At 46.2% G+C, this 23,495-nt stretch overlaps 1 protein-coding gene and 1 long non-coding RNA gene across 8 annotated transcripts in view; one reads left to right on the top strand and one right to left on the bottom strand.

Annotated features, from left to right (window-relative positions):
* The first annotated feature begins 2,596 nt into the window (after positions 1-2,596).
* Positions 2,597-6,214, top strand: LOC119332609. Of its 4 annotated transcripts, none has more exons than XR_005161046.1 (6): positions 2,597-3,006; positions 3,710-3,826; positions 3,977-4,012; positions 4,127-4,999; positions 5,096-5,145; positions 5,900-6,214. It is a non-coding gene; the product is annotated as an uncharacterized LOC119332609 (long non-coding RNA). The 4 variants fall into 4 exon arrangements; XR_005161045.1 differs by having other exon boundaries at positions 3,941-4,012; XR_005161044.1 differs by having other exon boundaries at positions 3,941-4,210; positions 4,809-4,999.
* A 3,386-nt stretch (positions 6,215-9,600) lies between these two features.
* LOC119334320 overlaps positions 9,601-23,495 on the bottom strand; it is a 31,279-nt gene continuing 17,384 nt past the window's right edge. For 3 of the 4 annotated variants that reach the window (XM_037606904.1, XM_037606908.1, XM_037606905.1), the window contains 11 exons: positions 22,976-23,398; positions 19,994-20,014; positions 19,841-19,899; positions 19,685-19,739; positions 19,292-19,328; positions 18,863-19,197; positions 18,617-18,748; positions 18,380-18,525; positions 10,452-10,517; positions 10,156-10,310; positions 9,601-10,064 (listed from right to left, as the gene is read on the bottom strand). In XM_037606904.1, coding sequence (XP_037462801.1) covers positions 10,051-10,064; positions 10,156-10,310; positions 10,452-10,517; positions 18,380-18,525; positions 18,617-18,748; positions 18,863-19,197; positions 19,292-19,328; positions 19,685-19,739; positions 19,841-19,899; positions 19,994-20,014; positions 22,976-23,398 — 1,443 coding nt within the window. In that variant the 3' untranslated portion in view covers positions 9,601-10,050. The remainder of the gene's footprint in view (positions 10,065-10,155; positions 10,311-10,451; positions 10,518-18,379; positions 18,526-18,616; positions 18,749-18,862; positions 19,198-19,291; positions 19,329-19,684; positions 19,740-19,840; positions 19,900-19,993; positions 20,015-22,975; positions 23,399-23,495) is intronic. The other variant, XM_037606907.1, reaches the window with a different exon arrangement.

The raw sequence follows: 23,495 nt of genomic DNA, 5'->3' as shown, positions 1-23,495 counted from the left end.
ATAATCAAGTTTGCATGGATGAAACTTGAAGGACAAAGTTGAAATTGTGTACTGTATGATAGACTTGGTACTCGATCTTAAGTAAGCCTACATAACACACTCGATGACTTGTCTAGAATTCCAGCTTTTCCGCTCACAGTGTTAAGCTGATGAAAGTCTTCTTGTTCTACAGATATAGTATTGCTTATGGGTGTCATAGATGTATGACACGATGTCTTCTTGTTCTACAGATATAGTATTGCTTATGGGTGTCATAGATGTATGACACGATGTCCAGCGCGCGATTTTGGCCGTCCGTCGCCGCCGGTACACATCTCTCACCCATCCTCCACCTCCGTCCTCCCTGTTCTACATCCCCTTCTCACGCCGTCTCCTTTCAGGAAAACGGCAGCACACCGTGGCGCGGCTAGCCGCATTGGCGACGGTCTGTTAGGATTCACCTGTGCGCCTCCTTTGTGGGTGTATTAGCATGCTCCAAGGCCAGTCCGCTGGAGGATCACCTGAGCATGAAAAATTTCATGTCAACGTTGAAAGTAGTTTGGTATCATGTATCTTCAGCTTCTACTATTTGGCTTGGTATCCTATCCACCTTCAAAGAAGTGTTTGTGTTGTTTATCGTATGGAAGGAAAACCTCCCAAACTTATCGTTTTATTTCCCTTTTCAGTGTCAATGTATGTTTACCTTTTCTAAATGGCAGGAATAGATTTCCTTTCATAACTGCACATATTTGTTTCTTGGAGTGCACAAGATTGTGTTAAAAAAGTGCACAAGATGTTTTACATATGTATACACACACACACACACACACACACACACACACACACATACACACACAGAGTAAAGTAATTTTAAAGATATTAAGTTCTTGGAATGAAATTAGAAAATAGAAATCATTCACAAAAAATAAGCGTGCACGTAGTTACAGGAAAGAGATTCAATGCTTTTGTAATAAACCAAATATTAGAAACATGCACGTAATCCTACAAACAGATTACATGTTAAGTAGTCACGCCGTTGTAATCATTACCGTTGCACGCATGCATGGCATCAATCAAAAAAGAAAACGAGTCGCAGGACGACACCGTTTAGTTTTTCTGCAATCCACTACCCAATCTCCTCACTGTCTTGCTTAGAGAGATACACTACTTTGAAGAAGCAGAGCTAGGACCTGATTACCTGAACCGTCTGGCCTCTGTACACAACATGGCCGGTAGCCTCCCATGTTTCTTCTTACTTCCAGGTGGAACCGAGCGTGTCGCCCGAAGAAATACTGTATAGAAAATGTGTGTCATTTGGGCGAGCTGAAAGATCTACAATGATGACTCATCCACTTTTGTACCCACTATATAACCGTTCATACGCTACCAAGGAAACTCACAGTTCACGCACAGATAAACACAGCACAATGGACGAAGCTTACTGTTTCGAGAGAGCATCCTCTGCAAGAAAGCAAGTTAAGAAGAAGGGGAAGCACCCATCACTAAGTTGCTTAGAAGATCAGCCCCATTTCAATCGCGGCAATGCAAGCAGTTCAGTAAACCTCCACTCGTATCCTATATATTATATCTAATATTTCTACATGCAGTGGGAGAACCTGATAGTATATGTTTCAAGACATCCAATTCTTGAAATAGTAAGTTTGGCAATTGGCTTACACAAGGCTATACTCACTGGAATGTTCATGGGGCATGGTGCAAGCATCTGTAGTGATAGATCTTCCACGTGAAAAAGACAGCCGCAAAGAATCTTCAATGACTTTCGGAGGAGAACCAGCTGACATAGAAGATGAAGCCAAAGAGAAAGTTGCTCCATTGGCTTTGGAATGTATCTGTTTAGATTACAATATTTCTACCAATGACCATAACTACTATGCCCTTGAAGTCACAAAGGAACCAATATTTACGGCAAAAGAGAATCACAAACAATGATTTTTGCAAAGATATGCAACACTTTCTCTGATGTATTGCCACTTCATATGTATCCTAAACGTCCACATAGCGAGGATCCAATCATCACATACACAGGAGCATATCCACATGTCGGGCGTGTCCAAGGATTTGCAAAAGCTCTGTACCACTTTATTACAGGCACTAATCCGGCAGGAGGTTATACTAGGATGATTTGATCCAGCGAAATCTGCTTGCGACTAATTATCACAGTGTTTGTATCTGCATGTACAGCTCACTATGTAGGGTGAGCTGTATATGGTTTCAATAAATAGTCCTTGTTAGAGGTGTGCTAATGTTAATTGTTCTGTTTGTGTCCAGTCGTATCCATGGTTATAGTGAATCTACTTATTTGTCATCTTTAACTTTTATATGTACAGTTATTCCTCGCTTTAATTGATAGTGAATGACTATTTATTATTCTATTGCTTCGACCACATGCTACAAGAAAATATACCATTTGCCACCAGATATTTTGTAACCAAGCGGTTTGGTGGCTGTAGATGTACTAATTGCAACCGGTTAATTAGTTCCTTGGTCACAATAGGCCTATGAGCTGTACACTCACGAGTTTGTATAGCGGGCAGAAATAGCAACCAAGGACTAATATGCAAAAAGACAAGTCACTCGTACGGTTCCTAGCGTATCCCTAAATCGAATCGCCCGTGGTGGCGGCGGCGGCGGCGGCCTGAATCGCCCCTGGCGGCGACCGACGCATTCCTACGGTTTTTTTTCATCGGAGCGGGCGGCGGAAGGCGGAGGGCGCATCGGAGAGGGGCCTCTTCCTCGCGGCGGCAGCGGCAACGGCGGGCTTGTTCCTCGCGGCGGCAGCGGCGGGCTTGTCCCTTGTGGCGGTGGTGGCGGCGCGGCTGCGTGGGGGAAGGGAAGCAGCTGCGGCAATGGCCGCGTGGGCGAAGAGAAGCGGCTTCGGTAGCAGAGGGGCGCAAGGTCTGCTGCCGCAACAGACGCCTAGGGTTCCACCTTCTCCAACCCTAACCAGCTCTGCCGCAGCCAACGAGATCTCGCTCTCACCGTCAACACCAGCAAAGGCTTCAACCCGTAAGATTGATCTCCCCTCCGTCCTTACCTCCATCCACGTGTCCCTCCATTAATTTGCTTGGAGTTCTTGATGGCTAGATGTGCACTTCAAGTGTTTGTGGAAATGTGGAAGTAAAATATACATGTAGCATTCGATCTGTGATCTGAAAACTGGCTGGGCCTACGATGTAGCATTCGGTTTGTGATTTGAATATAATATGCATGTGGTAAAATATACAGTATAGTGTTACTGCATATTGATACTTACAGCAACAGGACTTGTATATTATATACTTACTGCATATTGAGGAGGAAGCTACCAATGTTTCCATAGATGAAACTTTTGAAGGCAATATCTCGTGTCGACATGATGTTGCACCAGAAATTCTTACTGATCCAAAAGGGGTTATATGTCCCCTGTTTCAGGTTATGCTAGACCACATGTGTCCTGTTTCAGGTTATATTAGAATAATGGTGTCTTGTATCAGGTTATAAGTGTCAGGTTTCGGGTTATATCAGACTATACCTATCCTGTTTGTGGTTATATCAGCCTATATGTCTCATGTTTTAGGTTATATTAGACTATATGTGTCCTATTTTAGGTTATATCAGATTACTATTGACACTTATGATATTATTTTGTTGCCACAACATATCTAATTACTATGTAACTCGTGGTTTATTTCTATTGACATAGCAAATCTGAACTTGACCAAAATGGCAGGTCATCCACCTAAGAGAGAAAACCTATTGGAGAAAACAATGAACTACTTTCCAGAGAGATTGGACTTCTTACACGTTACCATGGCTCTGTGATCATTTTGAATCAGAAGAATTTAAGGTATAGTAGTCTTGGAGTGGGTTTCAGCAGTTCTGCATTTATCTTTATCACTCAACCCTGCCTTATTTGTTCACATAAAATTACCATATACATAAACGGTCCACAATTGGAAAGGCTAACCGCTCAAACCTACCTTATGTTCACATGAAGGGAACAAAGTCATTTGTAGCTGTTCAACATGAATTAGTAAGTCACTATTACTTATCTTTATCTTGTGTCACAATTGTTGTGAAAGCAGAATATATAAACTTGTAGCTATCTTATATTCATGTCTTTTGACTTCAAATCTTGTATTATCAGAATTGTGTCAATATCAGACTGTACAAGGAGTGTTACTCTAGTGATAAGAAGGGATGGGCATCAGAAGATGCCAGGAATAAACATGTAAGTGCCATGTAACAAATTAATTTCTGTTGAGAAAGATTAAGCAATGAGAATACTAGACACAAATGAGAACTAGAGAGCAAGAAATGGGAGAAATGACCACTGAAACAGAGAAAAATAATAGCTAGAGCTTAGAGAGGAATGATCATGCTATTTGTGCCAACAATGGGTCGGTAATAAGAGAGAAAGAAGTTGGCAGCTATGCAGCAAAAGGCTTTAACCGTGTTTGAATCTGTTTCACCATGTGCATGACATAGGTACAAACTTTGAAGTGCCCTATTTTCTCATGACTTGTAGTAGATGGTGCACTATTATTAGGACTGTAGTAATTTAAGACTGAGAAAGTCAATTTCTGTAAGATCCTCATCAAGCATTGTCATCATTGGGAATCAAATAATTTTTGCTTGACTATATGGTTCTTGTACTTTTAAGTAGTAGGGATGGCAGAACTGGACTTTAATGGCTGCGGTTGTTCAAATAATTCAAAGTTGTTAGTGTTGCATTATACTAACAATAAATTTGGGTACTTTTAAATACATTATTATGTTGCTGCATTTAAGAATGTAAATGCCTTTCATTTCTTGTATTATTAATGCAGGAAGAAATGTTATGAACATATAAAGGAGGGCGAAGTACCTTTAACCGAGCAACAGATTTGCGAGCAGGTGCTTGGTAAGGCATATGGTTACATCAGAGGTCGGGGTCATGGACGGCACTAGTGCGAGACGGCTCGGTTTCCCAACTGATAGATCTGTTTTCAGGTCAGGCTACAGATCTATTCTTCTGATGGTATGATCAGTATAACTCTCAAAAAGTCAGTTTGCCTCTCATCGTGTGATTTGGCATATTTATTCAAGAGGTTGAACTTGAATTTAAAAATTACAGGTTCTCTGGTCTCAGATGGAGGGTCGAGGGGGTGAAGCAATTTTGGAGAGGTACATTGTTTGCATTGCTATTATGTAGTTTTGAAGTAAAGTTTATGAGCATCTTCTAAATTGTGCTTGGTTCTATCTATGTTTGCCAATGAAATTACCAAAAAAGTGGCTTTACTGACTCTGGAGAAGACCGCGACTACCAATGAATTAAGAAAAGAATTACATGCTTTGCAATTTCAGTTTAGTCTTAGTTTTATTAATTGGATATGGATCTGGTGTGCGGTTCCTATTTCGAGCAGCTTAATTGTTCTAGTGTGTCAACTTGCATAGTACCTTTCGAATATCTGAATACCTGCATTACTGGCTTCAGTTAACGATTCACACACACACACACACACACACACACACACACACACACACACACACACACACACAAACACAGTTTTGCTGTGAGATATATAACCATATTGATGATGCATGCATTTTTAGAAGCACAATGCAAATAGTAGTACCTTTTGCCAATCAATAGGTTGCTGCTATCACTCACCCTACTACAGCAATCCTAGTACTTATCCTTGTACGCACAAGAGCAACAACACTAGATTTTCATTGAAGGAAATACATGTTTCTGGGTGAACAGATTTAAAGTTAGTAACATGTTCCTGGGTCAATTGGTTTATTCGCAACCTAGAGTATATGTGATGAATATACCTAGCAACCCTTTTGACCAAAGTCAGTAACTATTCACATTTTTTTGAATTCATCAATAAATGAACATCATCGACGTCATTTTAACTTATTTCGAATTTTCCAGGTGTAGAGGACATGTGGGGAGTGATCGGAGCAGTGCTAAACTTGATTCTTTGCAGATGCCAAAAGTTCAGTTTACCCAAATGCCAAAAGAGTAGTTCCTGCTTTGTAAATTTGGCTTGCGAATACTAGATGCAAAATACTACTCCCTCTGTCCCATAATATAAGAACGTTTTTTATACTAGTATAGTGTCAAAAACGTTCTTATATTATGGGACGGAGGGAGTAGAATACTTCCTAGTTGGTGATTGGATTATATGTTTGGAGCAGTACTAAAGTGGTACTTTACAAATACTAGAATGGTCTTTCCTAGTTGTGAAACAAAATTTGGATTATAAGTTTACAAATGCTGATTCTGATCTTCTTCCTGTAGAATGTCTAAAATTCTAAGATTTCTAGCAACTATAAATGTCAGCGTGTGGTAATATATTGTAGCTATGATATAGTTGCTTTCTTATGCCTTTAGTTACCAAGGTTTACAATTTTAAGGGTTACAAAAGATGTCTAGTCACCAACATGTAGCTGGTCTCTAAATTCTTTTAGTCACCAAGCCTTGGCTGGTCACTTGATATCTGTAGCCACTAACCATGTACATGGTGGCTGTAAATTTTTAGCAACCAAGTCGTACTTGGTCTCTATATGTCATTAGTCACCAAGTCTCCCTTAGTCGCTTGATGCCATTAGTCACCAGATTTGGTTGGTAGCTATTGATATGACATGTAGCGACCAGGGTTTGCAATGTTGGTCGCTCAATATCTATAGCGACTAGACTATAGCCACCACGAAGCGACCAAATGGTGTTGGTAGCAGTAGACTAGTAGCGACCAATTTTGAACTTTTAGCAACCGGTCACCTTGGTGGCTAAAACTCATATCTCTAATAGTGACAGTCTATATGGTCATGACTAATCGAGGGGCACGGCGTGTCGCCACACGGGCTAAGCTAGTATATATATAGGGGCGGCCGTAGCTTTCATTACGAAGGACCTGGTCACGGACGTACACAAGTTTAGCATCATAATTGTCGAGCATGCGCGGCGGCAATACGTGTGTGTACGGCTAAGTTATTTTACCGGTGCTGGGAGCTACCGGTGAAGTTCTGGCCAATGAAATGCTGCCAGCTAGGCTCTTTCTAGCCGCCGCCTCCTCCTCCAAGAAAAGCTAGGGTTCGTGCCTCTCGCCGGCTCCGCCGCAGGTCCGCCTCGTCTTCGGTGACCCTAGGGCCATAGGGGCGTGGTGGATACTGGCAAGGGCCGGCGGGAGGGCTCCGTTGTTAGTCGTTCCTTTAAAATTTGTTAGGGTTTGTGTCCTACTCAGGAAGACGAGACGGTGGCGGCTCCCTGAAGATGGAATAAAGGTCTTCCCGCCTAGTCCCCGTTTCGGTGGTGCGTCTAGCATCATTGTTGGGCGTGTGGAGGTGTGTCTCCGGCGGATCTATCCTCGGTGGATTTGCTCGGATCTGGTTGTGGTTCGTCTATGTTCGTGTGTCTTCAGGTTGGATCCTTTCGATCTACGTTATTCTTCATCAGCGGCGGTTGCTGTTCTGGTGCGCTGGTCCTACGGGGCCTTAGCACGACGACTTCCCGACTGTCTACTACAACAAGTTGTGTCCGACTTCGGTGAGGGAGGGGTGATGACGGCGGCGCGCCTTCGGCTCGTTTCAGTGATTGTAGTCGTTGCTAGGTGGTCTACGGATCTGGATGTAATTTTTATTATTTCTAGTGTTCGTTGTACTGCCGTGATGGAAGATGAATAGATTGAAAGTTTTCTTGAAAAAAAAATGCTGCCAGCTAACTTTATATGAGCCAAGTATCCAATGTATTCCATTGCTTTCTCACTTTTCCAACTTTGTATTTTTTTCACCGTGGTCCCATGCACAGACAAGACAACCCTGACACGTGCATCTTTTTCTCTGTGCACAGCGCCGACGTGCACCTTATCCTTGTCTGTACTTATAACAACCCATCAGTATTAATTTCTTTTTCATAATTCAGACGGTTCATATCTTGGAAACCAAATATTATTTTTTGAATTTTTTTATATATTTGAACTCATCATTCCAAGATCTTTAGAACGAGATTAATTTTGGATACTTTTGAAACATGTTCAAATTATGACATTTGAAACCACTTATTTCACTTAATATGTTTCAGTTATTATTTTATTATTTTATTATTTTATAAAAACAAACATCAATAATTGAAAAGACAAATTTCAATATGTTGTCAGATTTCGGTTGGTTAATATGTTTCGGTCATCAAAATCGCTTTCACAAGACATATTTCACTTACTTGAAAAAATCAATCTCATAAGTAGCATTTAAAAACATGATTAACAAAATTCAATTCTTTCAACGGACATATTTCAATAATTCCAAAAACCAAATTCAATTATTAACCAACGGGCAAGGAGATAGGTAAGATCGAAAAAAGGACTTTGCGTACTTACCTATCTCCTTGCCCGTGGCTCCGGTAAAAAGGACTTTGCGATCTTACCTATCTCCTTGCCCGTTGCTTGTACTCTGGAATTTGGAATTTGACTCTGTTAACTGAGATTATGACATATGGGACCCTTTTTGCCTACGTGGCATAAATTTTACACATGCACCCCCCTTCTTCTCCATCTCTCTCCCCTCTCTGTAAAAGTTAGACACCAGTGACTCCCACCGCATGCCGCCGCCCACACTCCCTGCCGCCCATAAGCATCCGGCGGCCCGCGGCTGCCCGTCGCCCCGCATTCCCTGCCACCCGCCACCGCCGCCCGGGCTCCTGCCACCATCGTTGACTCACACTCCCTGCCGCCTGCCGCTGCCGCCCGGGGTCGCACTGCCGCCTGTCGCCCTGTGCTCCCTACCGCCTGCTGCCATCGCTCGGGATCCCTCCGCCGCCCGTCGCCCCGCAATCCCCGCCGCCCGCCTCTGCCACCCAGGATCCCTCCGCCGCCCGTTGCCCCGTAATCCCTGTCGCCCGCCTCCGCCACCCGGGATCCCACCGCCGCCCGTCGCCCCGCCCTCCCTGCCGCCCGCCGCTGCTCGCTGTCCAGTTCCCCCTCCCGCGGTGTCTACATCCTGGCGTGTGCTCTATCGCCGGCTACCATGTTGACGTGATGTGCGCTGCCGCTGCTCCCTTTTCCTAGTTCCTGCCGCTCCTTCTGCTTTTGCTACGCACGGGAGGACGACGACCGGGGATGACAACAGGAGGGGTGTGTGTGTGTGAAATTGTAGGGACTACTTTGTAAATTTAGATTGAAACCGAACAGGCACAAAAATCTCAGTTAATAGAGAGAAATCCGCCGATCAGTGTTTTTTGCAAAACATTACTCACGAACATGGTGTTTTCTGCAAAAGAAATGTATTATAGTGTTTTTCGCAAACCTAATCTTCAAATTGGTGGTTTTGTGCAATTAACTCTCGACAATGAGACTGTTGATTTACACCTTTATATGCGCCTCAGTTACCAGTCTTGACGCACGCACAGATGGAAGTGCAATTTCCTCGCCAGTCTTTACGCACGCATAGATGGAAGTGCAATTTCCTCACGGATAACAAAAAAATAATCTATATCTATACCTACTAATAAAGCAAGGTGCGTTTCTCCGATTTTTACATCCGTTCATCGTCAAAAAGATTTTTTTGTCTATTCGAGATGGTACTAAATTTCCGTGTGTCTATCCGCTAGAAAAGAAAAATGATTTGATCAGAATTCCATCGGGCTGCACGCACTTGGCCCAACGAAGCCAGCCCATTTATTATTGCCCACGCAGTTGGGAGACCTTATTTTCCGCATGGAGCGATAAAATAGCTGAAGCCTCCCACAGGGCGCCTAGGACTGGGCCGGCCCGTTTCTCATTTTTCGTTGTTCTTTTTCTATTTTTCTTTTTCTGTTCGTTTATCTTTCTCTGTTATATTTCCTTTTCCATTTTCCCTTATATACATATATTATTTCCGTGAATAAATCATTTACAAAAATATTTAGAATTTTTTTTTCAAATTTTATAAAATGGGCAGAATTTATAAGTATTATTCCTGTTTTGAGAAATGTTCGAAACTTATAAAAATCATCTTCTTCTTCACGCAAGTTGTTGCCACCTGCTTCCCCATAGCGAGACAGTTGACTAGATCTGGTTCGAGAAGTACCATTCATCTCCAATCAGTCGTTCAAATTTCAGGATCTGAAAATTCATTATGCCCGTATTAGCATACACGATGGTCAATTTCTTAGACGTGGTATAGGTACCATTTTAATAAAAAAATGCATTATACCGAAGAACGTACTGGCAGCCCTCTCAGATTGGCGTTGGATTTTCTCATAATCTATAGCTGCTGTGGAATTCTCGTGGCTGCCTTCATTACCACCTTGTCGTTCTTCATCACCAATTTCCATCACCGACATTCCATAATAGTGTGCAATTGCAACCCTGATAGATTAAAGAGCACACGCTTTACTAGTCTAGAATCTTAGGAAACGAAATCAATGTAAAATACCATGACATCAAACTAACTAAGCAGACAACAACGGGGTAGTACAGAAATAAAAAAGAACTGGAAACACTGATTACCTTTCTGACCCGGTCAAACATGCGAAACCACGAACCGGCATACTGACCCCAAGCTTTGTCTTCAGCCTGGGTAATAGGGAGCACTTACTATTTTAGCATATATAGAGGAAGGGGCTAACCAACATTTTTTTTTAGTTGAGTGAAAAGATTTGACTTATCGATAAATAAGTAAAAGAAAATTGTCTGGTTAACTAATGGAAACCGGAAAAAAACCTACACAAACCAACCACATACAGACTACTCATAGAATATGCAATCCCAGAAGTGCACTATCAGCCCTAAAACCATACCCAACACGCAACTACCACCAATCCCCACGCTACTACACCGTAAGGAAACCCCTAACAGAAGCATAGAGCATGCAACCCCAGAAGTGCACACTATGAGCCCTACAACTATACCCAACACGCAACTAACACCAATCTCCACACTACTACACCGCAAGGAGACCCTTAAAAAAAGTGCTTGCGCTGAAGACCACAGACACATTCAAATTCACGGAGACAAGCCAAGCAATAATGACCGCCCAAGAGACTGATGGCCATCCATCAAGTAGCTATAAATGCCTTTGTTGTGACGCCACCGTTCTTGCTTTTCCTCCTGAGTGCTTTCTCCACAATCGTCTTGCCAGATCCAGGGATGGCCGCCTGCAAACGTGTGAGCAAGCTGCCAAGCTGTATCTCAAAGAGGACGTCATCAACCTTGTCCCTCACAGACACCACTGCAACAACATCCTCTGCCACGGGTACCATCGACACGACGGACTCAAGCGCCTCAAGTTGCTCACATGGCACAGGCAAACCCATCAGTTGCGCCTCAGAATTAGGTGCCAACTCACGTACCTCGTCACCCACCGACACCACCTACTCCATCTACTTCGGAAGCACCAATGAAAGAGGTGAAGTGGGCTCCCCACAACGCTCCTGCAACTGAGACATAATCTGCAGCACTAGAGCCACGACCTCGTCGATGACTACACTCCCAGAGGTAGTCAACAACACATGCATTAACGACGGACATGATGTAGCACAAAGGGAGAAATGTCCATAAAGACTTGCTTCCTTCCCAACTGAAGACCTAATCAGAAGTTCAAGCAATGAAGGCACATAGGGCACAACCTTTAGTTTGGCAAGAGGGGCCTCCGCTCTCCACAAACACTCCCAGCTCTCGCAAGGCAGTCACGAAGCACAGTGCAGAGCAGCTTGGTCTCCTCCACCAGGAAGGGCTGCAATTGCACATCCATCGGTGTTGCGACAACCTCCAGTGCAGGCGGTGAGGCATCACGACGCGGCTTAGAAGACAGATCGGAGAAGTGCTGAGCACAGTAGAAACACACTTTGTGGCCGAAACGAAGGCATCCCGTGCACTCGATTGGGCCCCTACAAGAATGAGCATGATGACTTTGTAGAGTCACTGAAAGCATCGATCCCTGAGCCATGCCAGAGGAGCAGGCCGGGCAATGGAAGCGGGCCGACGGAAGGCCTTTGTAGATGGCAAATGACGGTGCTCGGTGACGAGGTGCCAATCTCCCAACGTTTCCCCATGAGCTGCTGGCGCGCAGCGCATGGGATCAGCGGGCGTCATCTTCCTGCTGACGCATCCAAGCCAGTCCCCCAACTAGGAGTGGCCCGCAAGTCTGCGACAACGACCGCATCACCTCCTCTCCGCGCGCGAGCCGGCCCAGGAAGCCCAGCACACGCGTCTTCGGGCCGGCTTGGGTTAACTGAAGCCCAGTGGCACATCTACTTGAGGAAGGAAGAGAGGCGGCACCCGGCATCCAATGGATCACGGCATCGGCGGCTCGGCTCTTTTCCCCTCCCCTTTCCCCTCGCGAAGAACCCTAGCTACCTCATTCTTGTAATCGTTCCTATAATCGCCACCAGATCGCACCTTTGTGAGGAATTATTGCTAGTATTTGGGATTCCCCTGCCACTCTCCTAACATCTGGTATCAGAGACCAGTAATTCCACCTCCGCTCCATCCTGGCGCAGATCATCAAGACCAGAGGTCTACGCCAAGCTCGTACACACCTTGTTGCCATGGATCCGGCGATCGAGGCCTTCCTCGAACGGCTCGACAACACCCTCAAGGCCCAGAACAAGGCAATCGCGGAAATCCAGGTTTCTACGGCCAAGATCGACGATCTGGTCAACTGGCGTCCAGATCTAGAGCAGCGAGTCGCTGATCTTGGTGACGCGGTGGCGGCACTCCAGTTGGCGCAGCCGCCGTCCTCCAGGAGGGATGAGGACCCCCAAGCGGCGCTTCCGAAGTCGGGCCCTTTTGCGACGACCGGCATCCTCACGGGGGCCGGTAGCGGCGCGGGCAGCGATCTTAAAGGGCCCAGTGGCCATGACGTTTTCAATTTGCCACGGGGGAATGCGGTGGTGTTCTTACAGATGTCGCCGCCACCCCTGGCAACAGGTCCGTCCTCCTCTCTGACAGCATCTCCTCCTTCACTCTCGCCCTTTGCTCATGCTAGTCAACTATTGTCCGGATTAGGCCAACCCCACCCATCCATAGCGTTTCCGCAGTTCACGGGCGACAACCCGAATTTGTGGAAAACTATGTGTGAACAATACTTCCAAATGTTTGGCATCTTACCTTCATTTCGGGTACCCATGGCGGCCCTGAATTTCTCGGGGTCCGCCGCTGTCTGGCTTCAATCCACACAAAAAAGACTTACAGAATTTGATTGGGAAGCTTTTACTGCCTTACTCTGTACCCGTTTTGGTCGTGATCGGCATCAGACGCTGATCAGGCAGTTTTATACTTCGCCAAAATTCTTTGGTAGCACACTACATAAAGCAATTCAAATTGATCATCAGTCATTTATCCTCGTATTCTAACACAATTCATCCCTTCTATTTCTTGACTCCTTTTGTCGAGGGCCTGAGGAGGGATATTCAGGCGGTCGTGCTCGTGCAGAGGCCACCGGACCTGGATACGGCGTGCGCTCTGGCGCTACTTCAAGAAGAGGTGGTCGAAGACGCATTTGGCAGTCTTCCTCGGCCACCAGAGTCGTCTCAGCTGGGAGGCACACCCATGCCGCTTCCTCCTCCACCGGTGCACTCGGTACCAGCTGCGCCAGCAGCAGATCGCCGCGGTACAGACGCGGTCCGCGCTGATGCATCTAAGCTCAAGAACCTCTGGGATTATCGAGCTCGGGGTCTGTGTTTCAAGTGCGGCGAACGATGGGGGCACGACCATGTGTGCCCCACTACAGTCCAGCTACATGTAGTTGAAGAACTGCTGGATATCTTCGGCCTCAACAGCTTCGTTGACACCCAAATGAGCTCCGAGGATGGGGTTTCAGATACATGCATGGCCATATCAGTCTTTGCAGTGATAGGAGGGGTTTCAGCCAAAGCTTTTCAGCTTCGAGCTTGGCTCCAGGGGCATGAAGTAGTCATGCTGATCGATTCAGGCAGCTCAAATTCCTTCATCAATGAGCATTTAGCAAGTTAGCTTTCAGGGGTTCAACCTCTGCCTAAACCAAGCCGAGTGCGTGTGGCAGATGGAGGGGAGCTGCTCTGCACAGAGGTCGCCCCACAATGTGCGTGGTATGCTCAAGGGCATGAGTTCTATACAGATCTGAAGGTACTAGCTCTGGGCACATACGATGTCATCCTCGGCATGGATTGGCTAGAAGAGCACAACCTAATGCAGATCGATTGGTGCGCTCATTTCATTAAGATCCCAACTCTAGCGGGCCCGCTACGTCTTATGGGGCACGACGTGTCTTCTACCAGTTGCCAGGCCATCAACAGTTTGCAGCTGCAAAACCTGTGCAGCAACGGGTCAATCACGCATGTCATACATATCTGTGTGGTTGCACCCCAGTAGGAAGAATTAGAACAGACACCGGCTTGCATTCAAGAAATTTTGGATCAATTCATAGACGTGTTCGAAGAGCCAGTTGCGCTCCCACCTAGGAGGGCATGCGATCATCGCATCCCTCTGATCCCTGGAGCGCGGCCAGTCAATGTCAGATAGTATCGCTCTAAACCGGAACAAAAGACAGAGATAGAAGATCAGGTCGAAGCCCTTCTAAAATCTGGAGTCCTTCAGTGCAGCAACAGTCCATTTTCATCCCCAGTCATCTTGTTTAAGAAAAAAGATGGGACTTGGCGCCTCTATATGTATTACAGACAGCTGAATACCATTACAGTCGTCGGCAAGTTTCCAGTACCAGTTATCGAAGAACTTCTGGATGAGCTGCATGGAGCAGCGTGGTTCTCAAAGCTTGACTTGCGCGCGGGTTATCATCAAATCAGACTCGTGCAAGGGGAGGATTACAAGACAGCATTCTCCATGCACCAGGGCCACTTTGAATTCAAGGTGTTATCCTTTCGGTTAGCTGGGGCTCCTCCCACATTCATCGAAGGGCTGACTACAACTCTCAAACCGGTTATACGTGTCTATGTCCTCTGTTTCTTCGATGACATCTTAATTTTCAGCACCACATTGGAAGAGCACAAGTGCCACGGGAGGCGGGTGCTGGAACTGCTTCGCAAGGACCAGTGGAAGGTGAAGCTCAGCAAGTGTGCATTTGGGCAAAGCCAGGTATCTTACCTAGGCCATGTCATCAACGCTCGAGGCATAGCCCCGGACCCGACCAAGATAGCAACAGTTGCCAACTAGGCCCCTCCACAAGATGTCAAGGGAGTCCGAAGCTTTTCGGGTCTTGCACGATACTATCGCGGCTTCGTACGCAATTTTGGGGTGATTGCACGGCCGTTGTTCAATTTACTGAAGAAAGGCGTCCCGTTTCTTTTGACTTCGATCACGTAGACTGCTTTCCAAGTCTTGAAGAAGCAACTAATCACAGCACCGGTGCTAGCATTGCCAAACTTTGAGCAGCCTTTCACAGTGGAGACGGAAGCATGCGACCACGACATAGGAGCAATTCTGCAACAACAAGGGCATCCCATAGCATTCATGAGCAAAGTGCTGAGCCCAAGATACCAAGGTTTGTCGACGTACGAAAAACAATACCTGGCAATCATTGTGGCTGTGGACCAATGGCGCCCGTATTTGCAGCACACGGAATTTGTTATATATACGGATCAGAAGAGCCTCACTCATCTGGATGAACAGCAACAAAATAACAGCGCGGACGCCTTGTCTCGAGCCAACCCATCCGAGGTATTGACCATGGTCACGTCTTGTCAACCCAGCTGGTTGGAGGATGTTCTCAGTAGTTACAACAACAACCCACACGGGCAGAAACTTCTGGAACAGCTGGCGGTGCGCGACGATCCCAAGGGCCGGTTCCAACTACAACAGGGCATCATCAGATTCAGAGGGAGAATCTGGCTGGGAGGGGGGACACACATACAACAGTGTATAATCCAAGCGTTTCATGACAGTCCAGTTGAGGATCATTCAGGATTCCCGGTCACCTACAGACGCATCAAACGCCTCTTTGCATGGCCCAAGATGAAGCTCCAAATCAAACAATACGTGCAGTGCTGTGTGATATGTCAGCAAGCCAAACCGGACAGAGCAGCTTCGCCTGGCCTCTTGCTCCCTTTGCCAATCCCTAACAAAGCCTTGGGACATGATCTCCATGGATTTCGTGGACGACCTCCCACAGCTCAGCCGGTTCAACTGTCTTCTGGTGATCGTGGATAAAAGAACATAGTTCAGCTACTTCCTACCACTACCACACCCATACACGGCAGCATCGGTGGCCCAACTTTTCATCCAGCAAGTCTACAAGGTGCTTGGCCTCCCGGGATCAATAGTATCAGATCGTGATCCTGTTTTCACAAGCCATTTTTGGCAGGAGTTATTTAAGGCCGCGGGCACACAACTCATACTCAGCACGGCCAACCACCCTCAAACAGATGGCCAGACGGAACGGGTTAACCAGTGTGTGGAAACATTCTTGAGATGTTTCACTCAAGCTTTCCCAAGACGGTGGAGTTTTTGGATCCCGCTAGCACCGTTCTGGTACAATAAGTCCCACCACTCGGCTATAGGGATGACACCCTTCAAAGCCATGTTTGGGTATGAGCCGAGGCACTGGGAGATTACAGCAGAGAACTCTTGTTCGGTGCCAGCACTCCAGTCATGGATTGAAGAGCGAGATACCGTCCAGGAGCTTTTGCAGCAGCACCTAAACAGAGCGAGGCAATTGATGAAGAACCAAGCAAATAAAAAGAGGTCATTTCGAACTTATGAAGTTGGTGACCAAGTGTTCCTGAAGCTACAACCTTACATCCAATCTTCAGTGGCCCCAAGAGCAAACCACAACTTGGCGTACAAGTATTATGGACCATTTCCAATCATAGCCAAGATCAAAGAAGTGGGGTATAAACTCCAGCTTCCACCACAAGCGACGATCCACCCGGTGTTTCACGTCTCGCTACTACGCCGCGTTTTGAACATGGGTATGACGGTCGAATCTCACCTTCCTCATTGTTCTAACGAGCTTGCTGTGCCTATGAAAGTTCTTCAGTCACAATAGAGGCAGTCGAAGGGCAGGATGTGCAAGCAGGTTCTCATCTGCTGGTCCCGCTCGCTGAGGCTTGGGGACAAGCCTCGTCTCAAGGAGAGGGGGATGTCAACGCCCGTGACAGGAGTGGCCCGCAAGTCAGCGACAACGACCGCGTCACCTCCGCTCCGCGCGCGAGCCGGCCTAGGAAGCCCAACACACGCATCTTCGGGCCGGCTTGGGTTAACTGAAGGCCAGCGGCACATCTACTTGAGGAAGGAAGAGAGGCGGCACCCGGTATCCAGTGGATCACGACATCGGCGCTTGAGGAAGGAAGAGAGGCGGCACCGGGTATCCAGTGGATCATGACATCGGCGGCTGCCCCCCCCCCCCTCTCTTTCCCCTTGCGAAGAACCCTAGCTACCTCATTCTTGTAATCGCCACCAGATCGCACCTCTGTGAGGAATTATTGCTAGTATTTGGGATTCCCCTGCCACTCTCCTAACAGGAGAGGCAACCGGGACGGTGCATGATAGACCGGCGACAGTGTGTGGCTTCGCGGACGGTGCAGGCGGCAACTGGAGCGGCGTGAGTGAGTAGAGCGGTCAGGATAAGCTGCATGGAGGTCGTCTGGGATGCAGGGTTGACGGACAGTGCCAGCTCAAACGCATCACAAAGACGATGGCCTGAGGCTAGTCATAGTGGGAGTAACTTAGATAGTAACATAGCGCACTTCAATTTTTTTTTGCTTATATGGCATGTAGTTAATAAGAAGAGAGATGCTTAGAGTAACATAATATGTTACTGTAACATACCACTTCTCGAGAAAGGATGAGTCTATAAGCTAATAAATGAAGACATCTATGACACTACTACTTTGTTATTTTGCACTATGAAGATAGTAATTTAGACTAGTGTCATATGTATGACACTAGTATAAGTTACTCCCCACTATGACCAGCCTGAGCGCCACCGACTAGGATGGTAGGGAGCAGAGCCGACGCTCAGCCTTGCAGGAACAGTAGAAGCCGACGCGGACGATGAACCAGTTCGCAGCACGGCCGGAGTGGCAGATGCAGCCGCTGCCGACGCGGAGACAAGACGGGGGCGCAGAAAAAGGACGGGCGAAGTCGGAGCAGCCGACACGGGGAGCCTTGCGGACGCGGGCGCAGGCTTGGCCAGGTGCTCCTCCAGCACCTGCAGGGATCGTCTACCCACCTGGACAACAGCGGCGCGGACAGGAGCTCCTGACCCGGATCGGTCGGACCAAGCAGCAGACGGGGGGAACGGCAGGACGACGCACGCCCTGCAGCCAGCAGGCAACGAGCTGGTCGGGACGCGGGGCCGATGGGGTTGCTGGCGGTGAGGACGGGACGGACGGCGCAAGGTTGCAAGGGCAGATGGCGCCGAGGCCGGATACGGGCGCGGCGGCCGCGGAGCAGGTAGATCCGGCCGTGGTTGTATCGAGACATGGTTGCGTCGTGCTTACCTGAAATCAGTGGAGCTCCACACACGAACAGCACCATCTTCACCACCTGTCATTAGAAGTGGAAGACTGGGATGGGCAAAGACTGAATTGACGTCACATTCATGTTGGAGTGTATGAACACACTCCTTCTTCTGCAAGTCCCATATCTGTTTTGAAAAAGAAAATAAGGCACTCATATATTAGAAATGCTAGATATATGTTGTATTAATGTACTTTGCAGTCAGCATAATAGCCGACCTTGGCAGTCTTGTCTTTACAGCCACTAATCAAATACTGCTGACTATCACGCTTGAAGAAATCCACGCTGTACACGTGATGTGAATGCCCAGGCAGAGTATACTTGGATTTGGGAGAATCAAGACTCCAAACCTGGAAACCAACCATAAGAGCTTCTAGTCATGGTACAGTAGAGAAACGTACTCCATCTTCAACACTGCATAAAAAAGGTTACTTAGCAAACAAATAAGAGAGAGAAAGCAAAACCTTTACTGTACAATCATCTGAAGCACTTGCAAAACTGTTGGTGTCCTCTAGGTTAAATTTTAGTTCATTAATATTATCTGAATGTTCTTCAAATGTCTGTACGCAATTCCAGTCCTGGTCCCAGTCCCAAAGCTTTACTTGCATATGACACGCTGACAGCACATACGGCTGGGTCGGATGGATGTCTAATGAACACCTCCCCCATTCATAATAACCGTGAACTTTGAAACTCGTGACCTTTTCGATTTCCTTTTCATACTTGTACACATGGAAGAAACAGTCATATGCCACAGCCACAAGCCACCGCATTCGTGCAATAAATTTAACAATGGATACTGCAGTGAGGGCAATCATCTGATTAGCATATTATTGTACAACTGTACATACGGTGGAAGAAAATTATGTTAACAAAGAAGTCAGAGAGCTTACATGCTTCCTCTGAGGCCTTAACCCAATCGACCACTTTCTGTCAGTATACATAAATGAGTCAGTTGTTGGTCCAATGTAAACAAAAGATTGGTATATTTGCCAGCAAAAAATGAGCTTTTCGTGATGACCCTTTACACTTAATCGTGGTGTAATTCAATTGAGATGCTACGACGGGAAAAAAAGTGAGCAATAACATTAGCCAATATGGTGTGGTGTTTTCTTGGCTGTGGCTAAAAACTTCAACATTATAGTACGGCTCCCATCAACAGATTCTGTCTATGTACTTACAAACTGTAAATGCTTGGGCCACGAGAATCTTTCTGATGCAGAGGGCCATAATTTTCTTTCTTTATCCAAATACTAGCAAACGAAGCATATATAGAGGTAACTTGCCTGCGTGTCAGAGTTCCAAATTTGAACATCACCAAATCGGTGACCAGTTATAATCCTGTGTGATAATGAGTTATTAAGCAGGATAATCACATCCAATGCACTGACTTGAAAAGGAAGATTAAAGATTTAAATGCCCATATTATCCTACACTCTTACAATGGCTCTGTCTGATGTGCATCCATACACCAAATCGCACGGGCTACATCATCTGTAATCTGACCAAAGAACATTCCTGTCAACACTAGACAAACCACCACCAAGATAGAAGGTCCTGGGAAGAGAAGAAAATGAAAACCCATAAACTAATACCTGTGTTAAAGGTTGGACTGTCTGCTACGTCGTTAATGGAGCAAAGACAGACAAAAGGAAGCATCAGTACAATTCAACTCAGTCACTGAAGCAGCATTATTCCAATGCCACAGCGCAATTACACTCATAAATGAATTTAGTTGGGATCTCTTTCTACCTTGATCATCTCCAATCATCTATCTTACACAGTAGAGTAAGTTAGAAGGAACCCTCTTTTGTTCTTTGTGACACATAACCACCACTACAATGTCGTGACACATAACACTGATTTGCCGTAAATCATCACGCGAAGGCAGCCACCCACAAGCCAGCTGACCCGCATGACCAACTAGCAGCACTAGGACCAGTAGGGCCGCCCATGCAAGGGACTTCATGCCCGGCACCAGCAGCACTTCGACGGCCATGCTCGCCATCGCCGCTACGACCTGCACTAGCAGTGGGTAGCCGCAACAGATCAGGGCATCAACCGTACCACCCGCCGGCGGTGGACCGTGAGGTGAGAGGCGCGTCATTGGCGGTAGGAGTTGGCATGACCTCGGCGAGCAAGGCGGCGTAAACATGTCTATCAAGTCGTCAGCAACCTTCACGGTGATGTAGCAGGACATGATGTGGCAGCTCTTCGTGGGTCGACGACATGTACTTCTACAAACGCCACTTCAAACCACACAGTGCTCGTGCTCCGGCGCCAAATGGCGACGCTCGAGGGCATCGAGGAGGCGAGGATGCCTATGGCACCACCTCCAGCTTGTCAACTTGGGCGGCCACCTTGACAACAAGGCCGCCCTAGTGCGGCCCGCTGGCCAGGGAGACTAGGATGCTCTATGTGGAGCCATGGAGACCATGGCCAACATCCGCATGCTCGCACGTGTCCAGTGGGAATACCCTCGACGCCCACAGTCATGTTGCCCGCCCGGCTCGACGCCAACAACAAAGTCATGGTCCCCAGTCCGCAACATCTCCAAAATTATTAGAGGATGGGCGGATGGTGAGTGTAGACCAGAGTGCGGATGGTGCTGGATGGTGAGTGTCGACCAGAGTGCACGAAGCGCGGATGGAGCTGGCTGATGAACCCAAACTCTGGCTTGCGGTGCGCTAGACTTGGCGCTAGACTTGGTGGGCTCATGCACATTGCCCAGCTAAATGGCTGAGGCCACCTACAGAACTCGAGGATCAAGCTCCACGCGGTAGGTGCCCGAATTAGCGGCAAAGGGCTCTAGGAGGAAGACATCATGCTCGTGGAAGCAAAGATAATTAGGTTGTCGGACTGATGGTCGTATGGGGAAAAAAGCAAAAGAAAAGGAAACTAGTTTGTCAGATAGCAAACGAAGGTTTCTCAAGAACTCGATCGATCGGCGTGGCCAGGACGCAGCGGTAGCGGGAAACACTGACCTCTCCACGCATGCTGAGTAGCAGCAAGCTGGAGACCGAGCAATGGTACGGATGCCAAGATCGACTGTGCCAAGGGCTCCCACACCGCGGAGCTTCATCCCGGCCGCGCCCTGTCGTCGCTGGACGAGCTCCAAGTCTCTGGCCTCAACCCCACCCAATTCGGGGAAGGAGACGATGGAGGAAGGGGGCAGAGAGGAGGGATGAAGATAACAGGTAGGTCCTATGTCCACATCAGCTTAAAATCCTCGTACGTTGCAAACTCAGCTTGACAACCAATGCCCATCGGTTAATTTCGCAGTTAATCAATGAATCAGTGTTATGTGTCACGACACTACCGTTGCAGGAGTGGTTAATGACTATTGATTTTCGTCATTTTGTATACTCCCTCCGTCCCAGTTTACAAGTCCTACGCGTATACCTAGATTACCAATTTTATCATCCTAATATAAACTATATAACACAGAAATTATACCTTTTGAAAATAGAACATCTGAAGTTTATATTGGTATATTTTTTGTAATATATGACTTGTATTAGGTTAGTCAAATTGACGATCTAGGGGTACGCGCACGCCCTGTAAACTGAGAGAGAGGAAGTAGGAAAATTTGAAATAGTACCTAGAAATTTTTGGAATGATTGTTACAACAAGCTACAGCTATTTTCTTTATTTTTTTCCGTAATATAAACATAACAGGACTATTGATTATATTGTGGCATTAAAATCAGTTGGAGAAAATGACTTGATGCGGGATGCTTATATTAATTATCCAGGAATCAACTGTGCAACAAACAATTATTTATGCTGAACACAACTCAAATAGACATAGCTCTGTAAGTCATATACAGGGACGACAGACAATTGAACGCTTTCTTTCTGGTGCATTATATGCTATGTAGGGTTTAAACAAGGATGAAACACCCCTCGTAACCAATAGTAATTCACTTATACCGGCTGAGCGACACATTGGTTACTCGAATTATTAGACCTATTATGCTGTTGTTGCCTTTTCTGACATTTGTATTAATTAAATTTCTGCCATGATGTTACTCTTACTTGCACCATTATTCATTACGCACAAGTTTAATTTGTACTAGCCAATAATTAACTATATATAGCTTTTGCAAATAAGTTTTCTTTCCTAGTTTAGCGATCTCACCTGTGTCTCGGTGGCTATATCACGTGCTGATGCACACACACGCACACAACTGGTGAGACTTGTCAACAAACAAAATTCTGACTTCTCAACAACACTTATTTGTTTTATTGTTTATTTAACACTACATGAAAATAAAAAAGGAAAATATTTGCAGCCCAACCTAATCTACTGATTATATTGCGGTACTCCGTATTAAAATAATTTTTAAAATATATTTGAGCTGGACGTCTTTTATTTGTTGAAGAAAGCGATCTCACCCCAATTTCATTCACAAAACCTCAAAGTTCAGTTCTACAACAAAGCGTAAGTAAATATATTTTGATTTGGATGTCTATCAATTTGGCACTCTAAGTCTCTAACTACAATAAAAGAACATTTGCATTGGACACTAATTAATAGAGTATGTATTGCAAGTTAGTATTCTTAGACAACTCACCACACTTGTTTTCTCACTTGCTTCTTGTGGCTCACTGATGTCAAAAGCCACATCCAAATTCACGTCATCGACCACATTGATTGCCTCTTTAATGAACTTGATTGTAGCCATATCCTCAATGGCAAGGCCATCATTCACTTTGGTGCTCCAAACAGTGAATTCGCTGGTATGATCTCTCGGTGCCTTGGCCTGCGGTTGCATTGTTATTTCTACATTACACTTGGATCGTGGTGGTATAATGTCTTTCTGCGGCTGTGCACAGTATGACAGTGGGTTCATATGTTCGACGTTGAAGGCAATGTAAGAGCCTGTCTCATTGGTTAGCTGAATGGTGCATGACATCTGTTTGTTAAGCTGGAAAGGAAAATGTAGTTCGAGCGGCTCAATTCCAAGCATATCATCGTCCTCCGAGTAAGGGCTTATCTGCAAGAAAAGAGCAGACCAAATATGTTACATTGTTTTGGGACAAATGATATATGTATTGCATAACTAGTGATGGAGTCCACTCGGTGAGAGAGCC

This window comes from Triticum dicoccoides, chromosome 7A (genome assembly GCF_002162155.2).
Source record: "Triticum dicoccoides isolate Atlit2015 ecotype Zavitan chromosome 7A, WEW_v2.0, whole genome shotgun sequence".
NCBI lineage: Eukaryota > Viridiplantae > Streptophyta > Magnoliopsida > Poales > Poaceae > Triticum > Triticum dicoccoides.
This window is presented reverse-complemented; position numbering and strand designations above follow the sequence as displayed.